The sequence below is a fragment of the Lampetra fluviatilis genome, chromosome 35 (assembly GCF_964198595.1).
Source record: "Lampetra fluviatilis chromosome 35, kcLamFluv1.1, whole genome shotgun sequence".
NCBI classification, from domain to species: domain Eukaryota; kingdom Metazoa; phylum Chordata; class Hyperoartia; order Petromyzontiformes; family Petromyzontidae; genus Lampetra; species Lampetra fluviatilis.
The window spans coordinates 4,627,554-4,650,361 of record NC_136309.1 but is presented as its reverse complement, the minus strand read 5'-3'; the positions used below and the strand labels follow the sequence as shown (position 1 = coordinate 4,650,361).

Below are 22,808 nucleotides of genomic sequence, written 5' to 3'. Positions count from 1 at the left end.
GACCCACAAACTCGCACGGAGACCCACAAACTCGCATAGAGACCCACACACTCGCATAGAGACCCACAAACTCGCATAGAGACCCACAAACTCGCATGGAGACCCACAAACTCGCATGGAGACCCACAAACCCGCATAGAGACCCACAAACTCGCATAGAGACCCACAAACTCACATAGAGACCCACAAACTCGCATAGAGACCCACAAACTCGCATAGAGACCCACAAACTCGCATAGAGACCCACAAACCCGCATAGAGACCCACAAACTCGCATGGAGACCCACAAACCCGCATAGAGACCCACAAACTCGCATAGAGACCCACAAACTCGCATAGAGACCCACAAACTCGCATGGAGACCCACAAACTCGCATGGAGACCCACAAACTCGCATAGAGACCCACAAACTCGCATGGAGACCCACAAACTCGCATGGAGACCCACAAACCCGCATAGAGACCCACAAACCCGCATAAAGACCCACAAACTCGCATAGAGACCCACAAACTCGCATAGAGACCCACAAACTCGCATGGAGACCCACAAACTCGCACAGAGACCCACAAACCCGCATCGAGACCCACAAACTCACACAGAGACCCACAAACTCGCATGAAGACCCACAAACTCGCATAGAGACCCACAAACTCGCATGGAGACCCACAAACCCGCATAGAGACCCACAAACTCGCACGGAGACCCACAAACTCGCATAGAGACCCACACACTCGCATAGAGACCCACAAACTCGCATTGAGACCCACAAACTCGCATAGAGACCCACAAACTCGCATAGAGACCCACAAACTCGCATAGAGACCCACACACTCGCATAGAGACCCACAAACTCGCATAGAGACCCACAAACTCGCATAGAGACCCACACACTCGCATAGAGACCCACAAACCCGCATAGAGACCCACAAACCCGCATAGAGACCCACAAACTCGCATAGAGACCCACAAACTCGCATAGAGACCCACAAACCCGCATAGAGACCCACAAACTCGCATAGAGACCCACAAACTCGCATAGAGACCCACAAACCCGCATAGAGACCCACAAACTCGCATAGAGACCCACAAACTCGCATAGAGACCCACAAACTCGCATAGAGACCCACAAACTCGCATAGAGACCCACAAACTCGCATAGAGACCCACAAACCCGCATAGAGACCCACAAACTCGCATAGAGACCCACAAACTCGCATAGAGACCCACAAACTCGCATAGAGACCCACAAACTCGCATAGAGACCCACAAACCCGCATAGAGACCCACAAACTCGCATAGAGACCCACAAACCCGCATGGAGACCCACAAACCCGCATGGAGACCCACAAACTCGCATAGAGACCCACAAACTCGCATAGAGACCCACAAACTCGCATAGAGACCCACAAACTCGCATAGAGACCCACAAACTCGCATAGAGACCCACAAACTCGCATAGAGACCCACAAACTCGCATGGAGACCCACAAACTCGCATAGAGACCCACAAACTCGCATAGAGACCCACAAACTCGCATGGAGACTCACGGAAACCACGGGCCGTATGAAACGAAGCTGCTCTGTCAATCATTGCGCTGCGACCACTGTGAGGTCAGTCTTGGCTATTTGTAGATTGTCGACGATGCACAGAGAAAGCTCCTTTGAAATCCCCCCTCCCTCACCCGCAGTGACTCATGGGACATCCAGCCGGGAGGCTCCAAATCTCAGCCGCGAGTTCACTTTGCTGACTGGCTTGTTGGTGGCAGTGACGTCGTAGCTATCGTTTAAAAGTGTGCAGGCGGTGCAGCTGCACCGGGGACCACGTGTCGGAGGTGGAAGGGACGCGGGCGCCTGACTGCAAAGAGGGAGGAGGGGAGGGCGAGGAGGAGGAGGAATTGGACAATGAATTCCTTGCACGAGGGCGCACGTCAACCAGGCCGCTCCTGCGTGGGGTTCTTTTTAAATCCTTTATATTAAGTTCACTTGCGCGCTTGCTTGCGCGCTTACGACCGTGCAAATCTTTCGGTCGTTTTTTAACCCACTTCCCGTGATCCAATCGAGCTGACATTTTGCACACAGACTCGTTGTGCGTGACGATTTATTTTCGTGGAAATTTTTTTCCATAACTTTACACTTTTTAGGAAAAAAAAAATTATATTTAATTACCAATTGCTTAATGGTGGCAGGCAATCATCTGACCCATAGGTGGCAGCCATCTCAAGCCAGAGGACGAGAAGACTCTAGCCGCCACGCATATAAAGGATTCATAGTGAAAAACTTTGTTTTTACGGGTTAATTTTTTGTGTCCCGAGGTCGTGCTTGGGGAGCGGAGCTCGCCTATGTGTCTTCGGCGTCGTTGGCGCGCGGTTGTTGTTTTTTTTGCGGCGCGGCACGACGTCCCCCGACGTCCCCCGACGTCCCCCCGACGTTCCCGACGTTTCGCTCCAGGCGCCCGAAGAAGTTCTCCGCAGTGCTCGGAGCGAAGCTCCGGGGACACGGTGCGCCACCCGAGACAGCACGGCGAGGCAGGGGAGGGAGCAGCCTCTGTAAATCTCGCTGGCACAACCCCCGTGGATGTTTACCTGCAGGTTTGACAGGGGGTCGCTGTTTTATTAACCGATAGATGTGAACACTTTTTGATTGGATCCGGTCCAAACGTTTTTACTTCCCCCCCCCCCTTCTTCTCTGATGGGACAGAAACTGATGTGGGCCGACCTCGCCTCCTCCTCCCCCCACCCCCGACCCCACCGTGAGAAAATGTCCCACGGTTAAAGCCGCGGTTCTTTTTGCCATTCGCTTTTCCCACCGTTGTTGCAAACCGGGACCCCGTCAAACCCCTCCACCCACTCTACCGCCGCCCCCCCCACCCAAACAAGAAGCCACATACTCTTTGGTTCTTTCGGTAAAGTCACGTGGGTACAAAATAAATTAAATCACGACGTTTCGGGCGCAACACAAGCGTTCGTCATCGGGTGGAAACAACCACAGCAATAAACAAATTGCTGAAGTGGGCAAAAAAAAAAAACTTTTGCCCACTTCAGCAATTTGTTTATTGCTGTGGTTGTTTCCACCTGATGACGGGCACTTGTGTTGCGCCCGAAACGTCGTGACTTAATTTATTTTGCACCCACGTGACTTTATCGAAAGAACCGAAGAGTATGGATTCCTGCAGTCACGAAAACTTCAAATCTAGAACGAAGCCACACTTGAAGCTGCGCCGTTGAAACGACGCAGCCCTCGGTGGACCGTACAGGGACACGCGCAGGCTCGAGCAACGTGCCGACGTTTAAGCTGCAGTAAGCCGGATCGCGTGGGCGGTAAACCCTGGACCGTGCCAGGCCCCCCCAACCCCACCTACTACCCTTGAACTTATGTTTTGGTTATTTCATCATAGTTCTTAGTTCTTTCGGTAAAGTCACGTAGGTAAAAAATGAAATTAAAATTAATAAAAAATAAGCTTGTGTTGCCTCCGAAACGTCGTGATTTTATTGTGTTGCCTCCGAAACGTCGTGATTTTATTGTTTTTATTTTTTATTAATTTTAATTTCATGTTTTACCTACGTGACTTTACCGAAAGAAATAAGAGTATGAATCCTTGCAGTCACGAAAGCTTCAAATCTAGAATGGGCTCATCATCTTCATCATCACCATCACGTGCAAATTGACAGCAGCAGCCAAATTATCTGAATGCGTGATGTCGATTCTAAATGTGGAGGCGGGGGGGTGGAAACCGGAGGACCCAGAGAAAAATCCACGCTACCACGAGGAGAGAGACACACGCTAACTCCAAATATACAGCAGGCGTCAGGGACGCGATCGAACCCGCGACCTCCTGCATACCAGGCGAGGTAGTCAACATCTCCCGAGCCACTGCAGAGCCCCCGTCTGGCTACGGCTGGTTCCCGGTTGTCTCGTCGCAGGCTGCCCCGCGGCAGGCAGGACGCCGTTACTCACTCCAGATATGGAGTCACGACCAATGCCGTCGCGGTTGTGTTTGAAGCGCAGCGTCTGTAACCTGGTGCTGCGGTCCAGGTGCCCGTAGCGATGGCAACGGTCGTAGTTCGTGCTAGTACCACGGTGGCGAGATGTTAACTACCTCACCTGATGTACAGGGGGGTCGTGGGTTCGAACCCGACCTTGACAAATGTGTGTTTGGAGTTTGCGCGTCTCTCCGCTCCCCGTGGTCGCGTGGATTTCCCTCCGGGTTTTTTCCCTCCGCGTTGAGAATCAACACGCGTTCAAGACTATTTGGCCGCTAGACACTTCCACGTGATGACAAGCCACTTCGTCGAGCCATCATTTGCGGCCAGGTCGCTTCTTGAAAGAGCGCCACGCAGCGCAGTGGGCCTTAGCGGGCAAAGTAAAACACCGTCGAATCGTTTAACGTAACGCACTTTGAACGTCTTTCTTCACCCCGCCCGTTGCCAACCGTGACAATCGGAGGTGCGGTAATCCTGGGTCGAGAGCCAGCGGAGCGCACCCCCCGGCCCCCCATCGCAGCGTCGTGGTTGGCGTGGCAGGATGACGGTCGCGCGAGCACGGCCAAGTGCTCGGGCAGGCTGAGTCCGGCTCGGACCCCCGAGACGCGACGAGATTGTGCGCATTCCGTGCGTTTTGTGCACGTGGGGTCGGGGGAAACAATGCGGGACGACTGGTCCTGTCGGTACAACAACAACAAACCGGAATAAAACCCCCTCCTAAGATTCATTCCGCAAAGATGTTGGGAGAAGGGGGGGGGGTGTCAATGTCTCGCTCGCCAGATCCGTCGCAGATAACCGCGCTGGTGTCATCGGAGAAGAATGCGCGCGCTATCAGCGCTATCAGCGCGGCGAGACGCAAACAAAAACGACGCCGGGCACGCGCAAACCCCCGACGAGAACGCAAGGCGTGCGCCGACGCGGAATATTTCTGCCAGAAAACCTGATGCAGAACGAGAGAGACAGCACCGTCGGCTTGTCTAGGATGGGCTGCGGTGATCCACCCCCCCCCGGCCATCATCCCCGTGTAATTCGTGCGGCGCTGTTGTTCTGCGACGAGAGAAGGGGGCGCACGGTGAGAAGTGAAACATCTGGCGGGCCCGCGCCTGCCCGATTGTCGGAGCGCTGCTAATTGCCTCTTTGAATTATTGACGCTCGCAAATGATCGCGAGGGAAGGCCGGTGTGCTAGTGAGCGAGTGAGTGAGGGAGCGTGCGAGCCAGGGAGCGTGCGAGTGAGTGAGTGAGCGAGCGTGCGAGTGAGTGAGCGAGTGAGCGTGCGAGCCAGGGAGTGAGCGTGCGAGCCAGGGAGCGAGCGTGCGAGTGAGTGAGCGAGTGAGCGTGCGAGCCAGGGAGCGAGCGTGCGAGTGAGTGAGCGTGCGAGCCAGGGAGCGAGCGTGCGAGTGAGTGAGTGAGGGAGCGAGTGAGTGAGGGAGCGTGCGAGCCAGGGAGCGAGCGTGTGAGTGAGTGAGCGTGCGAGTGAGTGAGGGAGCGTGCGTGCGAGTGAGTGAGCGTGCGAGTGAGTGAGTGAGGGAGCGTGCGAGTGAGTGAGTGAGCGTGCGAGCCAGGGAGCGATCATGCGAGTGAGTGAGTGAGGGAGCGTGCGAGTGAGTGAGGGAGCGTGCCAGTGAGCGAGGGAGCGTGCGAGTGAGTGAGTGAGGGAGCGTGCGAGTGAGTGAGTGAGGGAGCGTGCGAGTGAGTGAGGGAGGGAGCGTGCGAGTGAGTGAGGGAGGGAGCGTGCGAGTGAGTGAGTGAGGGAGCGTGCGAGTGAGTGAGTGAGCGTGCCAGTGAGCGAGGGAGCGTGCGAGTGAGGGAGCGTGCGAGTGAGTGAGTGAGGGAGCGTGCGAGTGAGGGAGCGTGCGAGTGAGTGAGCGAGGGAGCGTGCGAGTGAGGGAGCGTGCGAGTGAGTGAGCGAGGGAGCGTGCGAGTGAGGGAGCGTGCGAGTGAGTGAGCGAGGGAGCGTGCGAGTGAGGGAGCGTGCGAGTGAGTGAGTGAGGGAGCGTGCCAGTGAGCGAGGGAGCGTGCGAGTGAGTGAGTGAGGGAGCGTGCGAGTGAGTGAGTGAGGGAGCGTGCGAGTGAGTGAGTGAGGGAGCGTGCGAGTGAGTGAGTGAGGGAGCGTGCGAGTGAGTGAGGGAGGGAGCGTGCGAGTGAGTGAGGGAGGGAGCGTGCGAGTGAGTGAGTGAGGGAGCGTGCGAGCGAGGGAGCGAGCGAGTGAGGGAGCGAGCGAGTGAGTGAGCGAGCGAGCCAGGGAGCGATCGTGCGAGTGAGCGAGCGTGCGAGCGAGGGAGCGTGCCAGTGAGCGCTGATTTTTCGCGATCGCAGCCCGCAGTTTTCGACGAAAGTCTCGCGTCGTCGCCAGCAACCGTGACCCGGGAACTCTTCGTGTCACGCGGTCGTCACCCTTGGGCATCCGCGCGCACGGTTTACCGGCTATTCCAAAAACCTCAAAGGGATATGTGGATGCCCGATCCACGAGGGAAGAAGTGAATAATTATCAAAGTGCGGAATCAAAGGCTCTCGCTCTCCTGCGACGACAAACTCCAAACCATGGCCCGCCCACGTGACCTCCAAATGTTTTATTTAAATAAATTTAATTTGACCTGAGGTTGCGTTCATCGTCAGAATGCCTTCTTGTTGCTTGCTCCTGCCGATGGAGCGAATCGCCTGGAGATTTTCCCGATCTCGTGAGATCTGCGAAGCGAAGCAGGAATGATCCTGGATAAGTGCTTGGATGGGCGATGGCTATGAAGAGACATGTCGTCTTGGGTTGTCTTGGGGAGGGGAGGGAGGGAGGGGAAAGCAGGGGGCGGCGTGGAACCGGTTTGGGGGGGGGTCGAAGCGCTGGGGGATACGTGATACATTCTTAGGTTTTTTCGGTAAAGTCACGTAGGTAATAAATTAAAATTAATAAAAGTAAAATAAAAATAAAATAAAAATCACGAAGTTTCGGAGGCAACACAAGCTTCCGTCTTCAGGTGGAACCGTCACAGCACGATTACGTGATAGGCAGTCGAACGATAAGATATCGATTGTTGTACTGTACATCTATGCCGTCCGTGTGCACGCGAGGTATCGGCCAACCAAACCTCCACGAGCCATGTGTGGGGGGTGGGGGGGTGGAAGAGGTCCTTATCCATCCAGCAGTGGATTGGTAAAGACGCGGGCTGGACGCGTACGTCTATCGGTGTCCCCGGCGAGCGGGGCCCGCGTTCTCACGGGGAGCAGAATCGAGACAAAAGGAGCCGGGAATTCCTCAGCGTTCCCTCCGGTTAGGCAGCAGCAGCAGCAACAGCAACCACCCCCCCACTGCCTTGCCTCGCCTGCTCCCCACAACCATGCGGTCTGGCTTGTCAGTGCGGAAGGCGCTCGCGGTGGGAGGCACTGGGGGGGGGGGTGGGAGCTGCTCACGTGCGTGCGATCCACTCGCGTCTGTTCGTCGCCCGCGCGTCCTCCCTGTGCACAGCTGGGCCGAGAGTCACGTGGGGATGCCACCACGGGCCCCCTTTGTGTGACGCCAGGGATGGAGGGAGGGCGGCCACGCGGTTTTTTTTTGTGTGTCAGCGTCGTCCCGCCGCTCCGCGCTCTTGCCGCAGGGATGCCAAACATTTTGCTTTGGCTGGTGGGGGGTGGGGTAGAGTGTGCAAGCGTCGTGTGAGTGTGTGCGCGCGTGTGTGTTGATGTACGTGTGGGGAGCGGTGGTGTAGCGGTTGGCGCTGTGCTGCGCTACGAACAAGGCGACCCGAATTCGATCCCCGCTCCCGGCCAACAGCAGTGACGGATTATATCTGTACCGGTCCTGGGCCTCCTCCTCGAGGTCGGCCTCAAATCGCCACTGGGGAGACAAAGGCGGCCGGGCGTGGTGCTGGCCATCCACCCCCTCGGTTCATGTGCCAGCCTTCATAGGTGCTCGCTAACAGCACTTGCCCCAAAAATGTGTTAAGGCTATACGGGGCATCTTTGTCATTGGGGTGGAGCGGTGGCACAGTTGTTAGCGCGCTGCGCTACGAACGCGGCGATCCGAGATCCTGCTTGCCACGTCATTCCACACGGCCCATGGCCACATGAGGAAAGCAAACGATATTTACCCGTCACCGTGAGCATCTTAGCCGCACTAATTGGGTCCTGGAGGGGAAATATAAATTTTGCCTGGCTCGAAGCACGTCTCATTTGACCAGTTAGTCGATCGGCAGGTGGCGTGCGGTGGGGTAAAGTGTGGGTACTCCCTCCTCTTCTAAGACGTCTCGCCAGCGTGGAAGAGGAGGCCAACTACACTCTAGAGAGAGGGGAGGGGGTTCTCCAGAGCTTCCTCTGTCGGAGGCCCCTTCCGCCAGCAGTTGCGTGAGCAAGAAATTGCAGGGCTGCGCCTTGTACGTGTATATACAGTACGTCGAACTTCTTTCGCACCGTACGTAGCCAGCCGCACGAATCGAAGGTGCGGGGGGAAGGACAACAAACTCAACGCAAAAATCAGTTCGAAAGAAATGAGTTTTCAACGTAGACGATTTTAAAGTGCATAGCTCCAGTGGCATCAACGACGCGTGCGTGTGTGTGTGTGTCTAGTATTTAGGTAACCACGCGTGTGCGTTAATGTGCGGCTGCCCGCCAAAGGTAATACTATCTGAATGCCCGATCGGGCCCCTTGGTAAGGGCGAGAGGTACGTACAGTAAGTAGGAATGTCTGCATAACTTCCTTCGCACCGCGCACGTAGCCGGGTACGGGTACCCGTACGCTACCCGTACCCGTTCCCCTACCCGAAATGAGTGACAAACGGTTACTCACCGGTGACTCACGGCCTACCCGTACCCGTACCCGGCCGCAACAGGGTCGCAAACGGGTACCCGTACCCGGCCGGGTACGGGTAGCCGGGTATCGGGTAGGGTACGGGTATCGGGTACCCGGTTGCGACCTCTGGCTTCAAGGCACCCCGCGCCCAGCTTGATCAGCCAGCCAGCGCGCTGAGGGTTAACGGGCTGAGGGCGTGGGCTTGATGAATGCCCTCTGAGCCCCAGCCCCGCGATGCAATTCATTCGTTGCGGGCGTGGTGGTGCTTAAAGCTCTTTCCATTGCCACAGCGCTGCCTTTTGTTGTGCCCTCCAGATTGCCCAGCCGAGCCCAGCCAATGCTTGTAAAAAAAAAAAACCCCGTGTGAGCTGAATGACTGTGTCGTCCTCGTCGGCCGTGGTCAATCCACTGCTGGATGAAGACCTCCCAGTGCCGCCGCCACCACCACCATCACCATCATTGCCACCTCTCACGGTTTTTATGGACCCCCTGTGCAGAGTCAGGCTCGATAAACAAATGCCGGTTGATTTGGCAGATATTATTAGCCAGAGTGCTCGCTATAAACGTTTGGACCCTACCACTCCCTCCACCCCCACCTTCGATGCGGCAAACAATGCCGCACACGGACCCATGCGTGCGTTGCTGTAGAGCAGGGGTGGGGAACCTTTTTTCTGCCAAGGGCCATTTGGATATGTATAACATCATTCGCGGGCCATACAAACATTATCGACTTAAAAATTAGCCCGTTATATTTGGTCAAACATTAAATTAACTCACCACCCTAATGCGACGGCTGGAACTGCTTCTCTCTGGCGAGGCGTGTGATGTTAGCTGGCTATTGATGATGTTGCTGCTACTCGCAACTGCTTTTCCAGGTTTGCTCCGAGATTTATTGAATTTGGAGTCCCGCCTGCGGTTGCCTTGGCAGGGCCACACCAAAATGATTTCGAGGGCCTCGTACGGCCCGCGGGCCGGACGTTCCCCACCCAAACTGTAGAGCATCGTGGTTCTTAACCTGGAGTGCACCCCCCATCCCCACCAGGGGGTGTAAGATGCCCCTTCTGGGGGTGCGAGACAAGGGAAGAGTTTTTTTTAGAAGGTAAATCATCTAAACACAAATTAAGCACGGGCACCTTTGTACTTTTTTTCTATCACACGTATGTATTAACATTCTATATATTTAAAAAAAATACTATTGAGACCCAAAGGGGTGCAATGGCTGCAGTAAAGGCTAAGAACCACTGCTGTAGAGCATCGTGGTTAAACGCATCTATAAGCAGAGCTACTCCGTTCTGTATCTCCGGATTTTAGTCGGGCAGCTGATTGCCATTGCGGACCCAGTGTTGTCCAGCAGCAATGAAAGGGGGTGGGGGGAGGCATTTGTTTTTTTTTACAACTCTCAACAGCTGCAATGCAACGCTTGTGTAGTGTTGTATGAAGTGGTAGTAGCCACCACTGTACCGTAGTAGTTTGTGTTGGCGGTCGGGCTGTAGTGGGTGTTTTTTTTCTTTAGTATTTTAAAATATTTTATTCTTCAATATGTTTCTCCTTCAACCTCTGACCCCCCCCCCCTCTCCGTCTCACTCAACACTCGCTACACTGGGTTTGTTAGACCACGAGCCAATGTGGGAAGTGGTCGGTAACACCAGGGGTTCGAAAAACACTGCTGGTATCTACCATGGCTCGTGTCCACAGTGGGCAGAATTCTTAACGCGCGTACCGTCTGTTTCATACACTCTCTTCCCGTCTGTCGTCATAGTCACCCTCCGTGAATTACCCTCCAGTGCCCGTCATTGACACGATGTTCTCGTTAAAAGCGACCACGAGGGCATTGCTATCATAGCCAGTCGTGAGCTGCAGATGAAGTTCTTCGAGAAAAGAATTTGCTCGCATTTGTCACCCCGGTACCCGAGGAGCCATTCTCGTGCCCACGCCTCGCAATAGATGATGTCGTGGACGCCTGCGAAACAAAGAGCTTCACAGCTCATCTGATTCCTCCAGTATAAATACACATTTTGATTCTGAGCTTGGAGACCTACTTACAAGGAAGAAGAGCAGGGGGTAGGCGAGTTGCGAAAAGGAATGTGTGGAATGCATACCATCAGGCCAAGGGGCTCTCAGAAGGCCAGTCCATTCTTGATGGTGTGTGTGGGGGGGGCTTCGACAAAGAGGGCCATTCAAATTACCCCTCCAACTCATGGACCCCCCCCACCCCCCTCTGTGTGTGGAATGGTACGCTCCAAGCTGGAAAGTCAAAAGAGACGAACCTAAAATCAGTCGCGAGGCGGCGCTAGACGGACCCTCCCCGAATCTCAAGTGGCGCTCGGCAACCCACCGAGTCTTTTTGTTTTGACGCATGGCAAAGCAGAATTTGATATGTGCGTGGTCCTGAACACGACGGAGCGAGCTGCCACAGTGGTTGGAATTGTCGGCGCTCTGAACTTGCCAATCTCAGAGGTCGCCGGGGTTCGATCTCCTGCTGGCGCGGCAGTTGAAACAACGCTGCAAGATGTTTTTTTTTAGGTTTCATTTATGCCCGGCTCTGCAACCTATTCCGTTCCGAGCTCGTGTCTTCTTCTTATTCTTGTCGTACGGCGGCTGATGTCGATGCAGAGCAAGCGGCTGCAATTTCGCATTCAGCTGCTCGAGCCGAGATAACCGCGTGAAGAGCAGCGGGGGTGGCGGTATCGCTGCGATGTCTCCGGCTTCGTATTTGTGACGTCGGGCGCATTGCATACGTCGTGCGTTGTACGATCCCGGTTGTGGATGACCCACAGTGTCGCACCGCTAGCGGTGAGGTCTTAATTCTTTTTAAATCCTTTATATTAAGTTCACTTGCTTGCGCGCTTACGACCGTGCAAATCTTTCGGTCGTTTTTTAACCCACTTCCCGTGATCCAATCGAGCTGACATTTTGCACACAGACTCGTTGTGCGTGACAATTTATTTTCGTGAAAAAAAATTCCCAAAATTTTCCACTTTTTAGGAAAAAAAATTTTCATATTTAATTTAAAATACCAATGTGATAAAAATGAAACTCTTACTCAAGAAAAACAGATGAATAATAAAATAAAACCGATGCCACGCATATAAAGGATTTATAGTGAAAAACTTTGTTTTTACGGGTTAATTTTTTCCTTTTCCATTCGTGCATCGGGTATCTGCATCTGCTGCCCCACGTGGGGTTTTGTGCGGTGGGTGCGCGATCTCGGCGTGGACTCACGGCCCTTCGTGGTGCATGGTCAAAACCCCAGGGGATCTTCTGCGTTTGGGTCTCTCACAACGCGGTGTTTGTTCGCGAGTTCTTTTGAACTCCCATTCAGCTCCTCCGAGGCTTCATCGGCATTGAATTCGCATTGTTTGAGGTTGAGCGCCGTGTTGTCCAAAAGGGATTGGGCTGTGCGTAAAAGTGGAACGCACCTCCCAAGCTGTGTACTTGTCGTTACGCCCGCTATGTGTAGCCAAGAGCCAAGCATAAGTGGGGCATTTCATTGGAGTTTGCGGGGGTGGTGGTGGTAGTGGTGGGGGAGGAGGGGGGGGTATGCCGTCCAAAACTGGATGTATAAAAAGGGGCCTTTCTCCTCCAAAATTTGAATTGGACGCACGCAGATCGATGGTGGTGTCCTTTGGATGGTTCCACTGTTTGTGTTGGGGCGTTGCATTGGCAACACGGTCCGGGGGGCCTGGGACTTTATAGCATTAGCAGCCGTAGTAACAATCTATCTATATATATAAAAGGGAAATTTGTGAATGTGTGTCTGTTCAAAATGTTTAGCGTACTTCCCGACATGCAACAAACTTGAAATTTGCCATGTGGGTACTTTCCAGACTGTACACCATGCAAAAATGATAAAAGTTGACTTTTGTATTTTTTTGTGGGGGGGGAGGCGCAATAATGCATATATTTTGCACGGCAAGTGAGCGGTGACGTCACATCTGTGATGTCACCCGCATGCGGCAGCGTCACGCTGTGTGCCTGCTGACGTCACGCACCCCCCCCTCCCACTCTCCGCAATCCAAGACAAGAATCAAAGTCCTGGGCGAAGCCGGGTAGTAAAGCTAGTTCATAATAAGTTAGTTTAACACTTATGCTTTCGCGACTGATGTCATCCATAATACAGGTTTTGTTTCGATTTAAAGCTTTCGTGACTGCAGGGATTCATCTTCTTGATTCTTTCGGTAAAGTCACGTAGAAGGGAAATAAAAAAATAATTAAAAAACGAAAACATAATAAAATAATTCTCACGACGTTTCGGCCACAACGCAGGACGGCTGCTTGCGTTGTGGCCGAAACGTCGTGAGAATTATTTTATTATGTTTTTTTTTTTATTATTTCCCTTCTACGTGACTTTACCGAAAGAACCAAGAAGATGAATACAGGTTTTGTTTTTATTAGATCGCGTAAATATGAATATTGTGTCGTTACACCCGCCACCACCCGACACAGCCAATTAGTGAGGTTTTTCACGTAAATAGAACGTGCCAATTCGTTACGAGAGTAAATCAACAACATTTACGATCCGGGTACGACGTTTCATCAGTAATTACAACCTGGCATCATCAGGCGACAGCCAGGTTTGTGGACAAATCCTCCTGTTTCGTTCCTTAACTCGAGGGATAAGTGTGATGACATTACTTGTGAGCCATTCTTGTGCGAAGGCCAGACCGGGGGGGGGGGGGGGGTTTACGAATGCATATAAATTACAATGGGTATCCATTGCCGGTTGGGTAATGATACGTTACCCAATGCTACAACAGCGGGTGGCATGGTTAGCAGCGCGGCACAGAGGGCTTGCAATGTGGAGGTCGCCGGTTCCGACACGGTAGTTGATACGGTGGGGGGGGGGCGATCGGGGGGTTAATGGTGGGGGGGGGCGAACGGTGGTGGGGGGGGCGAACGGTGGGGGGGGGGGGGCGAAGTTTATTAAATTCCCCCCACCCACCGCCACCCACCCACCCCTGCACCGCGCAATGAACGCGTGACGTCACCGGCACAACTCGGTTATTCTGCAGTGGAAAAAAAACCGTCTCCATGTGCCGCGTCGGTTGCCTTGGCTCGGCACAGCACCGGCGCGGCTCGGTTTGTGTGGTGGGAAAAATAAAAAAAAGGCGCCATCGCAAAACGTGCGGGCTGGAAAGGCGATGGCCTTTACCCGCCGTTGATTGGTTGATTAATGGTGCAAGAGGGCGGTCTCGCTTCGTCAGAGGACCAGCCCTCTTTCCTGCACGCCGATATAAAGACACAAAAATAAATCTGCGCAGCCCCGCACACGGCTCGTGATGTGTGCAGCGGGAGGAGGGTGGCGCGCGCGTCACCACCCGCTCGTGCGCGTGCCAAACATTTCGCAGTCGCTGCACCGCCGTTGCTTATTGAGCTGCGGGGATGTCACGCAGAGAGAAAGGGGGGCTGGGCTGGGCTAGGGGCAGTCCATAAATGACGTCACGCGATTTTGGACGATTTTTGACTCCCCCCCCCACCCCTTCGTCACACGGCGTCACAAAAAGTCAGACCCCCCCTCAAATATGACGTCAGAAAAACTCTGCCCCCCCCCCATCCCAAAAAAATATAAAACATGTTCTTGGTTCTTTCGGTAAAGTCACGTAGAATGGAAATAATAAAATAATAAAAATAAAACATAATAAAATAATTCTCACGACGTTTCGGCCATTATGTTTTATTTTTATTATTTTATTATTTCCATTCTACGTGACTACCGAAAGAACCAAGAAGATGAATCCCTGCAGTCACGAAAGCTTTAAATCGAAATATAAAACATGCTTTAAATCGCTTTAAACTATTGTCATTGTAGTGCGTATTTAATGTGGCGCTGCACTCTGATGTTGTAGGAGAAAACATGTATTTAAAAGTCTATTTAATTAAGTGGAACGTGTTGTCTATATTTATTTAAAGTTGCGCATTTTATGTAACGTCACATTTCTCAAAACCCCCCCCTCCCCTCGCCACACATCGTCACAAATGTCTGACCCCCCCCTCCCCCAGGTGTGTGACGTCATTTATGGACGGCGCCCTAGCCCGCCCCCCACCTTCTTTCCACCACGTCTCTCCTGCACCGCATTCCCCAGCCTTGATATACCACGCGCTGCGCAAAGAGAGACGTGTCATCTTCGTTCGAGTAAAGTAGTAACTGCAGCGCATTGTGTTTGTTCCCCCCCCCCGCCGCCGCCTCTCTCATTTTTAAATCCTTTGTATTAAGTTTGCTTGCTTGCTTGCTTAGGACCGTGCAAATCTTTCGGTCGTTTTTTAACCCACTTCCCGTGATCCAATCGAGCTGACATTTTGCACACAGACTCGTTGTGCGTGACAATTAATGTTCGTGATTTTTTTCTCTCCAAAATTTTACACTTTTTAGGACAAAAATATTATATTTAATTACCAATTGCTTAATGCTGCCATGCAATCATCTGACCCATAGGTGGCAGCCATCTCAAGCCAGAGGACGAGAGGACTCTAGCCGCCACGCATATAAAGGGTTTATAGTGAAAAACTTTGTTTTTACGGGTTCATTTTTTTGTTTGTTACATGCGGGTTTCTGTGCTGTATTTACGAACGGAGGAAAACCCCAACGATTGATCGTTGGGTCGTAACCTCGATTTGTCTTGACGGATGCGTTGCATGACGCACTCTTTAATGGTTCCTCAATATAAACTCAGCTGTTCTTATACTGACGCGTACCATTAGCCTGTGCGGAGGCTGCTGGGGCAAGTGCTGTTAGCGATGTTTACACATCGCACCAGGTACTCATTTGAGGCTGAGTCGACCTAGGAGAGGCCCAGGACCCGGTTCAGATAATCGTCGCCGGTGTTGGCCGTGAGCGGGAATCGAACCTGCGTCGCCGGGTTCATAGCGTAGCGCGCTAACCGCTACACTACCGCTCCCCACTAACAAAGACAAAGATCCCCCGTATAGCCTTAACAGGCTGTAAGGGCAAGTGCTCTTAGCGAGCACCAATGAAGGCCGGCACGGCACACGAGGGCGTGGGTGGCCAGCACCACGCCCGACCGCCTTTGTCTCCCTCGTGGCGATGTTCACACACCGCACCAGGTACTCATTTGAGGCTGAGTCGACCTAACACACCCACACACATACAGACACGCGTGCGCGCTCCACGCAATTGTTGAGACCCGGACGCGGATGATATCGCGCCGCGTGCGCGCGCGCGCGCGTCTTTAGCAGCCACCAGTCGTGACGGCGTCGACGTAGAGAACGCATCTCCGATGCAGAAATAGGCAAATGGATAACAACGTAGCCCTCTGTAGCCCTCTGTGCGGCAACGGCGGTTCGTGTTCACACGGAAGCGGCAGGGTGGGAGCCTCCACGTCGCTCGGCGCGTTCGCCACCTTCTCGTTCATCGTCGGATCTGGGCGGCTGAGCGGGCGCGCGAGCCCCGGCGCAGTCGTTTGGAGGGGCAGTCGCATGCCAAGCAGTGCCACGTGGCGATCCGTAGAGGGCAGTAGAGCATATTGCATTTCGATTTAAAGCTTTCGTGACTGCAGGGATTCATCTTGTTGGTTCTTTCGGTAAAGTCACGTAGAAGGGAGATAATAAAATAATAAAAATAAAACATTATTTTATTATGTTTAACAAACAAAATATTTGATAAAAAAATAAAAATGTCTCTACACTCAATTGAGATTCTAGATTTGAAGCTTTCGCGACTGCAAGGATTCATACTCTTAGGCTTTTTCGGTAAAGTCACGTAGGTAGAAAATAAAATTAATAGAATAATAGAAATAAAATAATAAATCACGACGTTTCGGAGGCAACACAATTGCTGTATCACTTGATATCACTTGATACAGCAATTGCTGTATCACTTGTGACTGTTACACCTGAAGACGGAAGCTTGTGTTGCCTCCGAAACGTCGTGATTTATTATTTGATTTCTATTATTACTTCTATTAATTAAATTTTTTACCTACGTGACTTTACCGAAAAAGCCTAAGAGTCCTCAATTGAGAGTTAGGCAGAGCCGCGACTCACGCGATATCCCCACCTCCGATGGCGAAGGGAGAGGGGGGGTGAGAAAGGTGACGGAGTCTCTATTTCGATTTAAAGCTTTCGTGACTGCAGGGATTCATCTTCTTGGTTCTTTCGGTAAAGTCACGTAGAAGGAAAATAATAAAATAATAAAAATAAAACATAAAATAATTCTCACGACGTTTCGGCCACAACGCAAGCAGCCGTCTTCAGGTGGAGAACAGGTCTGTCGAGAAGGCAGAGTCTGACAGACAGACCTGTTCTCCACCTGAAGACGGCTGCTTGCGTTGTGGCCGAAACGTCGTGAGAATAATTTTATTATGTTTTATTATTTTATTATTTTCCTTCTACGTGACTTTACCGAAAGAACCAAGAGGGAGTCTCTATTTTTAAACGGCATCTGAATAAATACGCACGCTTATTATCATCCTACTACTACTACACCATCGTTCTCATTTGCTGCGAAGACGATTTGTACAAAATCAACAACAAAAACAGGACGTCCCGGCTTGAACCCAACATCGCACCGCCGCGGGCGAAATACCCGCGAGCGCTCCCCTCCCGTCCCGTTATCTTCGCCTCGAGGGACGATTGCCGGCAGTTTTATTAAATCAGAATTAGTATGGAACTGGGCCGTTCATCGTCTTCCTCTACAGTCTACAGGGTGGTGGTGGTGGGCGGGGGGGATTGGGGGATGGTTGGGAACGCACAGCGGTGTGAGAACATCATGCGCCGCGGGTGCTCCGAGCTGGTGGTGGTGGTTGTGGTGGTGGTGGTGGTGGTTGTGGTGGTGGTGGTTGTGGTGGTGGTGGTGGTTGTGGTGGTGGTGGTGGTTGTGGTGGTGGTGGTGAGCCCACGAGGGCTTCACAACCAACACCACCACCACCACGGTTTGGCACTCGCAGTACCCGACCGTCGACGATCGGGCTGCCCACGTGTGGTGGGGTCAGGCGCGGGGTCATCCCGAGAGCTCTCTCTCTCTCTGTCTCGCAGCACGTGACCAGCTCTGCAAGAGCGGGAGAAACATGCTTCTTCATCCTTATACTCTTTGGTTCTTTCGGTAAAGTCATCCTACCGTCGAACAAAAAATGGGGGGCGTGGGGGGGGGCTCTCTCTCCGCGGAGCTCCGTCCTCCTGGGGGTTTTCCCACCAGCGGTGCCCGGGGCCGGTAATTGCAGGGGCTGCGCCTGTTTCTCTCACCCCCCACCCCACCCCCATTTGAGCCTTCGCGTCGGCGCAGCCTGGCGATCGCTTGGCGTCTCCAACAGCTGCCGAGTACAACACAAACAAACCCGTGCGTGGGTGCGTGTGTGTCTGTGTGCGTGTGTGTGTCTGTGTGCGTGTGTGTGTCTGTGCGCGTGTGTGCGTGCGTGTGTGTCTGTGTGCGTGTGTGTGTCTGTGCGCGTGTGTGTGTGCGTGCGTGTGTCTGTGCGTGTGTGTGTGTCTGTGCGTGTGTGTGTGTCTGTGCGTGTGTGTGTGCGTACGCGTATCTGTGTGTGTGCGTGTGTGTGCGCGTGTGTCTGTGTATGCGTGTGCGCGTGTGTCTGTGTGTGTGTGCGCGCGTGTGCATGTGTGTGTGCGCGTGTGTCTGTGTATGCATGTGCGCGTGTGTCTGTGTGTGTGTGCGCGCGTGTGTGTGCGCGTGTGTCTGTGTATGCGTGTGCGCGTGTGTCTGTGTGTGTGTGCGCGCGTGTGCATGTGTGTGTGCGCGTGTGTGTGCGCGTGTGTCTGTGTGTGTGTGCGTGCGTGTGTCTGTGTGTGTGTGCGCGCGTGTGTGCGCGTGTGTCTGTGTGTGTGTGCGTGCGTGTGTCTGTGTGTGTGTGCGCGCGTGTGTGCGCGTGTGTCTGTGTATGCGTGTGCGCGTGTGTGTGCGCGTGCGGCAGTGTAGCGGTGAACGCGCTGCGCTACGAACCTGCGACTCGTTCGATTCCCGCTCACGGCCAACACCGGTGACGATTATTTGAACCGGTACTGGGCATCCCCTAGGTCGACTCTGCCTCAAATGAGTACCCGGTACGATGTGGAAACATTTTCACTGGAGACAAAGGTGGCCGGGCGTGATGCTGGCCATCCACCCCCTCGTGTGCCGTGCCGGCCTTCATAGGTGCTCGCTAACAGCACTTGCCCCAACAGTCTGTTACAGGCTACACGGGGATCTTTACCTTTGTGCGTGTGTGTACGTGCATGCACGCGCGCACGGAGCGGTGGTGGTGGGGCGGGGGAATGAATGAGAGAATGAATAAGTGAATGAGCGAACGGTGGCGGCGGTGGTGGTAGGGTGGGGTGGGGTGGGGGGCAGTTGGAGAGAAAACAGAACACGTGGGTGGGGGGGGGCTGCGAGTGTGCGTGAGTGAGGTCGGCACGAGGCCTCTCGCGCGTTCAACTAAACTCAGACAGCCGCAAGGAACGAGGTGGTTGGTGGTGGTTACGTGGTGGTTGGTGGTGGTTACGTGGTGGTTGGTGGTGGTTGTGTGTGCGAAGGGGGTGAGCCGCCCCCCACTTTCTCCCACCCTCTCTCTCTCTGTACCTCGCAAACACCGAGGTTCCCCCACCCCCCATGCCGGATTCCCGTCCTCTGCGTTTCGTGATAAAATCCGGGATCGGTGGTGGCCGTGGGCGCTTTCCATAACAGCGGCGGCTTCCTTTGCTCGTCGGCTCATTGAGAAATAACGGGGGCGGTGGCAGCTTCGTGCCCACCCACCCCACCCCCGCCTCTCTCCCCTATTCCACGTCGTCCTGGGCAGCTGAAATCGACTGACGGGCGAAACGAAACAGCGAGAAGTGCTAAAGGGGGCCGGGTAAAAGGCAGGATCCATCGGAGACACTCGAGATTTCGGACTCCGTTTGATGCGTAGCAGCAGAGGCAGCAGCAAGCGAGGAGGAGGAAGAAGACCATCGATAGATCGATCGATCGGGCAAGGCAGCGCGGCCAGGGAGCCGTAACCCGCGTTCCCGCACAGGAGCCTCACGAGTTAACTCAGCAGCAGCAGCAGAAGCAGCAGCAGCAGAAGCAGCAGAAGCAGCAGAAGCAGCAGAAGCAGCAGAAGGATAATACGCAGGCTATGGTGGAACTGCTGTCAGTGGCAATCGCAGCTCGGAGGCGACGCTGTTGGTGATCGTGAAGTCTGCCTCCGTGTCGCCGTGGTCCGAGTAACTCGACACAGAAGACGTTAACTGATCATCAGCAGCAGCATCATCAGCAGCAGCAGCATCATCATCATCAGCAGCCTCATCAGCAGCATAATCAGTAGCAGCAGCATCAGTAACAGCCTCATCAGTAGCATCATCAGTAACAGCAGCATCAGTAGCAACATCATCAGTAGCAACATCATCATCATCAGTCTCATCATCAGCATCGTCAGTAGCAGTGCTCAACCTCCAGTGGAGATGAGAAGCTGCGACGTGTGAGGATTAAGTCCAAAGCATCATCTTCTCACCACCACCATCGTCTTCGTCGTCGTCGTCAATAGCAGCAGTAGCAGCAGCAGCAGCAGCAGCGGCAGCAGCGGCAGCAGCAGCGGCAGCAGCAGCGGTAGCGGCAGCAGCAGCAGCGGCAGCGGCAGTAGCAGCAGCGGCAGCGGCAGCAGCAGCAGCAGCGGCAGCAGCAGCGGCAGCGGCAGCAGCAGCGGCAGCAGCGGCAGCAGCAGCAGCGGCAGCGGCAGCAGCAGCAGCGGCAGCAGCAGCAGCAGCAGCAGCGGCAGCAGCAGCAGCAGCAGCAGCAGCGGCAGCGGCAGCAGCAGCAGCGGCAGCAGCAGCAGCAGCAGCAGCGGCAGCAGCAGCAGCAGCAGCAGCGGCAGCGGCAGCGGCAGCAGCAGCGGCAGCAGCAGCAGCAGCGGCAGCGGCAGCAGCAGCGGCAGCAGCGGCAGCAGCAGCAGCGAGGCGTCGCTTGTTCTCAGCGGCGCTCCCAGCAGCGGGCGGTGGCGGTGCCAGCTTGTGCGCGTGTGCGCGCCATGGGCAGTGTGACGGAGCTGTGCGCTGCCAGCCTCCACTCGCTCCTCGCGCCGGCTCTACACGACTCGTCAGGTCGGTCAGAGATCGGTCGTGGCCAGTGGCGCTGGGGGCTACGTGGGTTCGATCCCGGCCCTCACGATGCCTCCTGTATATTTGGGAGTTTTGGGCGTCTTTCGGTTTCTCCCCGTGGTCGCGTGGATTTTTTTTCTCCTCCCGGGTCCTCCGGTTTGTTTATTTTTTCCCGTCCACATTTTTAGAAACGTGCCTTTTAGATTATGATTTCGGTTATTCTGCTGAGATGTAAGTGTCCAAATGAGAGGCCACTTTGTTGAGGTGTCGTTTGTGGCCAGGTCGCTTCTGAAAAATAAGTTTATACCTCGATGGGCTTTGCCTGGTAGGATGGGGATGGTTTAGTTTTATTCGTATGTTTTTTTGTGTGTGATTTGCTTACCTTCGTTGTACTTTGCACAACAATCGTGTTGTTGTACTGTTAGTTGTTGTAACGTTCTGACCCGCCCCTTACTTGACATCTGCGACAAAAGAGCTTTATAGCTCATGGGATTCCTCCTGCAGTATAAATAAATATTCTCATTCTGCTCCGGCGGGCGTGGGAATGTGGCTGCGCTACCTCTCCTGGCTTTGAATCCCCCGGATCAATCTGCAGGGAAATTGGCATGATCTGTGTGTGTCGGGGGGAGGGGGGGGGGTGGCAGGATTTTGGTTTGGTGCCCAGATTTGGTTACCGTTGTTTCTCACCGTTTCTTTTTTTTTCAAATGTAGCTCGTTGCTCGCGTGCGAGGGTTCCATCAAAACTCTCTACCAGCCAGGACTCGAACTCGCAACCTTCGGATCGTGAACCCACCTAGGGCCCCTGGGTGATTTGGTCACAGGTTGCGTTTTGGTTTGGGCAGGGGGGGGGGTGGTGGTGAATCGTAAATAAGCTCACGTGGTGCCAATTATAGGGTGTGTGTGGGACTCTCCTGGAGAGGGGAAGGTGTTAATCAGATATTAGCTTCGGTGTCAAGAAATTAAAATAAATGAACAGAAATAGAATCGTGTGTGAAGATTTACATCTTTCTGCTGTCGTGACCTTCACCGCTCGACCTTGCAAGATCGGAGCGGATGAAGGCGGGAGCGTTTTTGAAGACGCTTCTTGCGGGAATCTTGAATGCCGAGCGGCGAATTTTATTTTTTGTTTCATTGTGAAACGGCTTCGTTGTGGAATCGACGTCAAAGGCGCAGCCACAAACACAACGGTGCCCTGAACTTGTAACTAATTCATCTTCTTGGTTCTTTCGGTAAAGTCACGTAGAAGGGAAGTAATAAAATAATAAAAATAAAAATAATAAAATAATTCTCACGACGTTTCGGCCACAATGCAAGCCGTCTGAATGAATTAATTCATTCAGACGCTGTCTCCCCGACAGACCTGGTTTTCACCTGAGGACGGCTGCTTGCGTTGTGGCCGAAACGTCGTGAGAATTATTTTATTATGTTTTATTTCTATTATTTTATTACTTCCCTTCTACGTGACTTTACCGAAAGAACCAAGAAGATGAATCCCTGCAGTCACGAAAGCTTTAAATCGAAATCGTAACTAATTGTCCCGTGTTGTTTACGTGACAAACTTCACTTGATTGGCGTATACTCGCCCAAACCCCCCCCCCCCCCACTTTATTAAGGATAATATTGGTCGCGAAAGCCTACGTGTGAAACTCGAGTCACACCGGTTGACGTCTACATCCCGAGCCGCACGTGCCGAGCGTTCTAAAAATGAGAGGGAGAGAATGTCTGAAAACTAACAAAAATGTCATCCGCGGGGAGAGAAGGAATTCGGTGCTCGGCACAAATTCAACCCACCCCCACCCCGCCTGTGGGCTTGGTCTTCTGCGGAAACGGTGTTCAGCGTGTTTGCCGCGGGCACGGACCGGCCAGGGCGATGTGACCTCTCTCCTCCACCGACCATCGCCGCCGTCGTCTCAGTCCCATCATCGTCGGCGGCGTCAATTGGCTGAAAAGATTAGAGACATTTGCCGTGATCTAGATGCAGGCAACGCAAAGTTGATCATTACATGTTATGTAGTTTTGGAGTCAAACTTGGT

General features: G+C 53.5%; 1 protein-coding gene across 4 annotated transcripts in view; it reads left to right on the top strand.

Moving 5' to 3' along the window:
- Positions 1–22,808, top strand: part of LOC144944535 (cytohesin-1-like) — an 84,088-nt gene that overhangs the window by 8,761 nt on the left and 52,519 nt on the right. For 3 of the 4 annotated variants that reach the window (XM_078872772.1, XM_078872773.1, XM_078872775.1), the window contains exon 1: positions 20,543–20,778. The exons of the other annotated variant lie outside the window; for it this stretch is intronic. In XM_078872772.1, the coding sequence (XP_078728898.1) occupies positions 20,706–20,778 (73 nt within the window). In that variant the 5' untranslated portion in view covers positions 20,543–20,705. Of the gene's footprint in view, positions 1–20,542; positions 20,779–22,808 lie in introns of those variants that run through there. 4 annotated transcript variants of the gene reach the window in all.